This window comes from Myotis brandtii, unplaced genomic scaffold (genome assembly GCF_000412655.1).
Source record: "Myotis brandtii unplaced genomic scaffold, ASM41265v1 scaffold481, whole genome shotgun sequence".
Lineage (NCBI taxonomy): Eukaryota > Metazoa > Chordata > Mammalia > Chiroptera > Vespertilionidae > Myotis > Myotis brandtii.
The window spans coordinates 79,170-86,946 of record NW_005368381.1 but is presented as its reverse complement, the minus strand read 5'-3'; the positions used below and the strand labels follow the sequence as shown (position 1 = coordinate 86,946).

General features: G+C 46.5%; 1 protein-coding gene across 2 annotated transcripts; it reads left to right on the top strand.

Annotated features, from left to right (window-relative positions):
* Nucleotides 1-3,257: 3,257 nt before the first annotated feature.
* SLC7A3 (solute carrier family 7 (cationic amino acid transporter, y+ system), member 3) lies at nt 3,258-7,261 on the top strand. Of its 2 annotated transcripts, XM_014547681.1 has the most exons (11): nt 3,258-3,646; nt 3,968-4,126; nt 4,297-4,474; nt 4,674-4,786; nt 4,917-5,139; nt 5,314-5,453; nt 5,553-5,655; nt 5,898-6,064; nt 6,252-6,418; nt 6,757-6,865; nt 6,999-7,261. In XM_014547681.1, exons 1-11 carry the CDS (start codon nt 3,277-3,279, stop codon nt 7,112-7,114), a joined length of 1,845 nt encoding a protein of 614 aa, XP_014403167.1. In that variant the 5' UTR covers nt 3,258-3,276; the 3' UTR covers nt 7,115-7,261. The 2 variants fall into 2 exon arrangements, with proteins under 2 accessions (XP_014403167.1, XP_014403168.1); XM_014547682.1 differs by lacking the exons at nt 5,314-5,453; nt 5,553-5,655.
* The last annotated feature ends 516 nt before the right edge of the window (nt 7,262-7,777 follow it).

Below are 7,777 nucleotides of genomic sequence, written 5' to 3'. Positions count from 1 at the left end.
TGTTCACAAAAACTTGGAATGCTAGAATTGGAGGGTACCTTCTCATGCTTCTAATTAATTGACTAAGTTTTTATTGAATAATTGAGTGTCTATTAAGTCCACTGTTAGACTTGACTGGTGTGAGTTTATGACTGATGATAAGAAGTATTGTTTACATATAAGGTAATAAATTTATGACACCCATTACTCCAAGAGGGAGTCATTCATTATCCAACGTTATCTTCCTCTCCTGCCTAACAAACACTGCACTTGCTAGGCTGGTCTGTACATGGGACCCTGACTTGACTTAATACCTTTTTGTGGGTCCAGAGCTCATCCACCCTTCATGGCTTAGCTTAAGTCTCTGCCAACCTCCCTCCTCAACCCCTTACAAACTAAGAGGGCTTCTTTATATGTTCCAGTCTGTACTGATGACTTCTTTCCCTGAATATTTACAACACTAATTTGTCAATTAATCTCATAATTGAGTCAATCACCTACTCTAAGCAACTACATCATTATCATATATACAAATATATTATTCTGAATATGAATAAAGTTTTTATTGAATACTTCTTATGTGCCAGGCAGGAAAATTTGATTTTATAATCTCATCTAAGCATCACAAGAATCCTGTGAAACATGTATATTATTTCCAGAAACTGAGGCTCAGAGAAGTTATAAAATTTGCTCCAGGCCACAGCTAAGCCGGGAATTTAACCGAGGTCTAACTCCAAAGACTGCACTCCTAACCACTATGTAGTACAGTTTTCAATTATACTGTGTGTGTTTTCTTGCCCTACCTAGATTTTTAAGACTAGGAGGGCAATAATTTTCTTTTATGTTTCCTTTCTTGTCTCTTCATTGCTATACTAGCTGCTATACACATAGTTCTCAATAAATATTTAAGGAATGACAAAATGGAGTTGTAGCTAGTTGAAAATACCAATTACTTAAAAAATGATTGGATTTTGGGTAGATTTCATGTGTGACATATTCATAATGAATTATTTAAAGGAAATAAGGATATTTGGGCCCAGCCTTACTCACTGAGATGTTTTGCTGGGGGAGAAGCACTCCTTTACAACCCTTGTTGCTCCTTTACGACTATTAGCTGATTGGGCTGGATGGAATTATGGGTTTGACACCAGGTGTGATCATTCTTTGATTATTCAGCTCCTCTTCTCTTTTCCAGAAACACCTAGCCTAGAAGGGCCTGTATCCATGCTGGTGCTTCTGCAGGTTTGGCTTTGCTTGAGACCACACCTCCTCTTCTCCTGCATTTAAATGAGGTATGGTACCTATGAGAAGCAGGCATTGAAGTCCAACAAGCCAGGTTTTATCAGTGATGTAGTGAACAAATATTTACGGTGTGATGTGAAGCAAGTCATGCCTCTGAGCCTCAGTTTACTCATGAGTAAAATGGAATTAAATGAGATCTCTTTTCTGATATTTCAATATTGTCAGAATTTCATACTTAAGAGTTTAACATTTATTGTTAGTTGGAGATACACTATGGCGAGAATGGGGCCTGGAAATCTAGATGGGATTAATTATGTGCACAGGTGGTGGTTGAAATCATCTTCCATTCTTTTGTTGACTGCATTAGAAACACCCACATATTGTATGTCAACTATACATTAATAAAAAATAAATTAAAAAAGAAACACCCACAGTTGAGGGTGAGAGCTGAGGGGTCGGTGTCAGATGGCAGTCCATAATTTAGTGTGGTCCTTGGGAAAGATTTCGGGAACCTCCTGTAGAAAGGAAAGCTAAGGAAGAATGAGGGAGAGGGAGCTGGAGACTCAGGTGTTGTTTCTCCCCCACTTCTCACCCCTCCCCCACTCCGCCAAGCACAGATTCCGACTATTTAGGCACAAAGGTAAAAAATCCCAGGGGGTCTCCGGCCAGGAATTCTCTCATTGTCCTGCTAGGAGGAAGGTGAGGAGTAACGGGTGCCCCCCCCCCCCACCTTCTCCCTCCTTCTCACACTGGTCTTGCTGTTTCAAGTGGGAAACAGTCTCAGGCCCCACGCAATCCCTTTTGCAAAGCTGAGGAGTGTGTGTGTGTGTGTGTGTGTGTGCGCGCGCGCGCGCGCGCCTGTGTGTATGTGTTTTGTGTAGGGTGGAGGACTAGGGGCGGGGATTCCATGACGTTACCGGCTCCGCCTCTGGGATATATAAGGGGAGCTTGGCGCGCAAGGACCCCAAGCAGCAGCTTTGAAGCCTGAGCATTAGAAATAGGCACCTCCAAGCCAACTCGGCTTAACTTAGCCTCGCTGAAGCCTACTCAAGACTAACCGCTCCCTGGTAAGCCTTGGGGGCCAGCACGTGCGTCGGAGGGGGATGGCGAGGGTCCAGGCATGCCTAGGATTCTCTGGCAACCATGGTTTGCAGTTGCATCATTGCAGCTGTGACCTGTTGCTGGCGAGACCCCGGCCCCGGGAGCTATTTTTTTTTTTTACCTCAGCGCCAGACCGTTTCTAGATGGGGGCATAATAATTTGGGAGCTGAGTAGGGGGGCCTAGTGCGGAGCCCCTTCTCTCTGGTGTGAGCAATTTTGGGTTGCTCAGGGGCTCCTCTTGGGTCGCATCTCCAAGTCTTTTTAGATGTCGAAGCCCCGCCTCACTGTTGATGCTTGCTGGTCAGCCTAGCGGGGCCGGAGGAAATGGGGGAACATTAACATTTGCTTACTCCCTGATCCACAGCCACGCAATTCTGCGGTGTAGGCTTGGTGAGGAGGGATGGAATTGAGGCTCTGCTCACTTTAGATCTGCAGCCCAGGTTGCTTCCCCCCACCTCTCCGGGTGATGTAGGAACCACACCTATTGAGTGGCCCTGAGGGCGAGGACTGAAAAAGAATGTGGATATTGGGCTTCATCCCCAATTTGCTGGCCCCTCCTGAGTCGAGTTCTGTTTAATTCCTAAGGAAGCAGACATATTAGGCCCCATGGTTCCTGGGTTGAAGTCTAGGATCAATCCCATAGTTTCCCTGCCATGCCACGTTCTTACTATAGGGGATTTTCATACCCCTTTTCTGAAATTTGTCCTTCCACAAACCTGTGGGGTATTGTTATTCCTGTCTGTGTGGGAAGAAACTGAGGTTAGAAGAAAAGTGACTTGCCTTTGTTTTTTTCAATAGCCTCCCGCCCATCCCCCCTTCCTCCCCAGTAGCACCTGTGCTTGGTGCAGTGGGTATTGTAATTCATTCCTAGAGTTTAGGGATTATGAGCCCTACTGAAGAGCTTTTGTCTTGTTTTTTCACCAGGTCCTAGTAACCTCTTCAATTCCAGCTACAATGCCATTGCAGAAACTTCGAAGATTTGGTCATAAGCTGGCACGTAGACGTACACTGGAGCCAGGCATGGCTGAGACTCGTCTTGCCAGATGCCTGAGCACTCTGGATTTAGTGGCCCTGGGTGTGGGCAGCACATTGGGTGCAGGCGTGTATGTCCTGGCTGGGGAGATGGCCAAAGATAAAGCAGGACCATCCATTGTGATCTGCTTTTTGGTGGCCGCTCTATCTTCTGTGTTGGCCGGGCTGTGCTATGCAGAGTTTGGTGCCCGGGTTCCCCGATCTGGTTCAGCATATCTCTACAGCTATGTCACTGTGGGTGAACTCTGGGCCTTCACCACTGGCTGGAACCTCATCCTCTCCTATGTCATTGGTGAGATGTTGGGGCAGGGAGGAAACTATACAGCCAATGAAGGGGCTTTTGAGTCAGGAAATCTGGATGGAATGTTGAAGTCATTCACAGGACTTCAATACCCCTAAATGTGTGTGTCTGATGGCGGGCTGGAAGGCTTCAAGGTGTGGAGAAATTGTTCATTCTACTTACCTTTATCCTGGTTTTCTTTAAGTTGACTAGTTTTGGTTTTTAAAAAGTAAGTCTAGATGAAAATCGGAGGGATTCTTGTGAGACTGCTAGGGGGGGAGGGAGGACAGTTGGGGGGACTCTTAACCCATGTTTCTCCCTCTGCTCTACCAGGTACAGCCAGTGTGGCCCGAGCCTGGAGCTCAGCTTTTGACAACCTGATTGGGAACCACATCTCTCAGGCTCTGCAGGGGAGCATCTCACTGCATGTTCCCCATGTCCTCGCAGAATATCCAGATTTCTTTGCTTTGGGCCTTGTGTTGTTGCTCACTGGTGAGGGCAAGGGACTGGGATAATGATGGGGGTAGGGGAGGGACTAGGCCTGAGAAGGGCTTGGGGGAGGTGGTAATGGTGAGAAAGAAGAGAAGCTGGGAAAGAGCAGTCTGCACATAGAGGGACTGAGGACTTTCTTGCTTAGAGTTCTGAATGCCTCTTTTCCACAGGATTGCTGGCTGTGGGGGCTAGTGAGTCGGCCTTGGTTACCAAAGTGTTCACAGTGGTGAACCTTTTGGTTCTCGGTTTTGTCATCATCTCTGGCTTCATTACGGGGAATGTACACAACTGGAAGCTCACAGAAAAGGACTACAAACTGACCATGGACAAACTCAATGATACTCATAGGTTAGGAGATTCACTCTCAGCAGATGCAGAGCTGGGAACATGATGAGGAGCAGGAGGCATCCATGCTGAGGGGTTCTGGGTTGGCAGTAGGGAGGAATGGGAGCCTAGGCTTTGAAGACCTAAGTAGTTTGGCATTAGAGAAAAGGTATGGAATTGGCTGGACACACCCTTACCTTTTTCATCCCTTCTTCTATTTTAGGTTGGGCCCTCTGGGCTCTGGAGGATTTGTGCCTTTTGGCATCGAGGGGATTCTCCGTGGAGCAGCTACCTGTTTCTATGCATTTGTTGGTTTCGACTGTATTGCTACCACTGGTAACATGGCCATTCCATTCTGTCCTGTCTGGGGCTTGGGCACAGTGTGTGCTCAGGCTGCATGCATACTGGGGGAGGTAGAGGAGTGAGTCTGCTTTCCTGATTCAGAACATCGTGCCCCTTCCTGCAGGGGAAGAGGCCCAGAATCCCCAGCGTTCCATCCCCATGGGCATTGTGATTTCACTGTTGATCTGCTTTTTGGCCTATTTTGGTGTCTCTTCGGCACTCACGCTAATGATGCCTTACTATCAGCTTCACTCTGAGAGTCCCTTGCCTGAGGCATTTCTCCATGTTGGATGGGCCCCTGCCCGCTATGTTGTGGCTATTGGATCCCTCTGTGCTCTTTCTACCAGGTCAGTGTCAAATGTTTATTGTCCTCTGCTGTCAGAGTCTCAGGTTATAGCTTTCAGTACCACAGAATACCCCTTACAAGGTCGGTGAGGAGAATGTGGAGAGTCCTTAACCTCACAAGCTTGGGGAGAGAGATCACAATCAACTTATGCCACTCTGGACATTCTTCTCTCCAGCCTCTTGGGCTCTATGTTCCCCATGCCTCGGGTGATCTACGCAATGGTGGAGGATGGATTGGTCTTCCGTGTCCTTGCCCGGATCCACAGTGGCACACGCACCCCCATCGTAGCCACTGTGGTTTCTGGCATTATTGCAGGTGAAAAATCGTTTTTGCCCTTTCCCTAGTTGTTTCACCAACTCCCTTAACTTTGCTCTTCCCTTTTCTGATTTTTTGTTTTCTGCCCATCATTTGCAGCATTAATGGCATTCCTCTTTGAACTTGCTGATCTTGTGGACCTCATGTCAATTGGGACCCTGCTTGCTTACTCCCTGGTGTCTATTTGTGTTCTCATCCTCAGGTGAGACTCCATCCCCATGCTGAGATTTGGGTTTTTATTCTTGGAGGGGGAATGATGGGGATCTGCTCCTCCTCCCCCCTTTGCCTTCATCATCCTGACTATCCTTGAGGAATATGGATATCCCTCTCTGCCAAAAAGAGCTTCTGCCCTTCATGGTGACCAGAAAGGGTAAGCTGCCTGAGAGAAGATCATAAAAACAATTAAGGATTGTTGTTATTATTGCCTTCTTACTCTTGCTTCAGATATCAGCCTGGCCAGGAGCTGAGGATTGAGGAAGATGAACTGGCATTGCAGGAGGAGACGATGCCTGAAATAGAAAAGCTGACCCTACAGGCACTATTTTGTCCGCACAACCTCAGCCCCACTCCACTCTCTGGCCAAGTTGTCTATGTTTGTTCCTCACTACTTGGTGAGCAATGAAATTTTTCTCTGGGGTGGCTCTGAGGTCAGCATGATGTGGGGGAGAGAGTATGTGGCATTTGGTGGCTGAGGAAGAACTGGAGAGATGACCCGCCTTGGAATGGGGTGCCTAATGTCTTAACATGTTGGTCTCAAGAAAGAATTGGTTTTGATGTTTCTCAACTTGACTCTTGAAGCTCTGCTCCTAAGTGTCCTTTGCCTGGTGCTGGCCCAGTGGTCAATTCCACTGCTTTCTGGAGATCCAGTGTGGATTGCAGTGGTTGTGTTGCTCCTGATGCTCATTACTGGGTTCACTGGGGTCATCTGGAGACAGCCACAGAGCTCTGCTCCCCTTCACTTTAAGGTAAATGACCTTTCTCTTTCCCCTCTACCAACCCATCTTGAAAGAAAATAGGCTCCAGATACCTTCCAGTCAAATAAGGTTCATAGATATTCTTTAATTGGGCAAGAAAGGAATGATATGGGAGATACCTAGACCAAAGACCTTTATGACACTCCTTAGTTCCTTCCCAGTTCCATTTCCCTAAATTTTGAGAATTTTTACAGTTTCATAGGAGGTACACTAAATGAGTGGGTACTGAAATACACAGTTGGGCTTTCCCTCTCCTGCCTGAGGAGGTTAGGGATCTCTTTCTAGGTCACCTTGTAGTATGTAAAAAAAAGATTTTGCTTTGTTCTCAGGTACCTGCTTTGCCTCTCCTCCCACTAATGAGCATCTTTGTGAATGTTTACCTTATGATGCAGATGACATCTGGCACCTGGGCCCGATTTGGGGTCTGGATGGTGATTGGTAGGTATCCACTTGGGAAGAGTAGGCTTCTTGGGTGTCCTATCCCAATTCCTTTCCCTCATGGTCTTAAGTAGAACTATTAAGCCTTTACAGGTCACTATTTCCTCACCTCACAGCTACCTTTCCACACTAGGGTTTGCAATCTATTTCGGCTATGGAATCCAGCACAGCCTAGAAGAGGTTAAAAGTGATGAACCCCCACTCAAGTCTAGAACCCGATCTGTAGACTTTGATCTCAGCAGTACCTAAATGCTGTCTGGTCCCCCACACAATAATGGAGAGAACTCCTCAGGACATGGAGAGCTAGCAATGGGATATTGGTGGGGAAACATTAATAGGTCTTTGCTATTTCTCATCTCCTTTTTTTAAATGTGTCTACTTTTTAATTGCATCTGTAGCAGCTTACTGGCTTGTAAAAAATATTAAAAGAGTCTAGAAAAAGAAACTATGTCTTGTTTTTTGCTTGCTAGAGATTATGTGAAGCCTGACTTTCAGTGTGGAGAGCTTCAGATAAGTGTGCTTTGTTCCAGTCACTGAAAAAGTATCTGTTGTGCCTGTGTGTGCTTCTTGTTGGCTCAGGGTTTGAGGAGGCTGGTGTAAGCAGTCATCCAGTCTAGTAACACTGAAAGGAATACTCTTGAGATATATTTTCCCTTGCTATACTAAAGGTTAGGTTCTGGGGTTTGGGGTAGACTCTGATCTCAACACTGGCATTGGTCAGGGTCCACACTGAGACCACTGTCTTCTGTTCCGGCCCCTTCTAGTTGGACCAGTCTAAGACTTCTGTGTTTGACTGAGCAATAGAAATTTTGGCTGGGGGGTTGGCAATTCTGGGACAGAAGTGGACAATGGGAGGTAGTTGGTAAAACATTGTGTATATGTATAGATACTGATTGCTACACAGGTAGTAAG

What these genes read in the sequence shown, in the direction of transcription:
- SLC7A3 (XM_014547681.1), top strand. Translation starts at nt 3,277, where the DNA reads ATGCCATTGCAGAAACTTCGAAGATTTGGTCATAAGCTGGCACGTAGA. An exon ending in AAACTCAATGATACTCATAG is followed by an intron (nt 4,475 to 4,673) that starts GTTAGGAGATTC and finishes CTTCTATTTTAG; the next exon opens with GTTGGGCCCTCTGGGCTCTG. An exon ending in TGTTTGTTCCTCACTACTTG is followed by an intron (nt 6,065 to 6,251) that starts GTGAGCAATGAA and finishes TGACTCTTGAAG; the next exon opens with CTCTGCTCCTAAGTGTCCTT.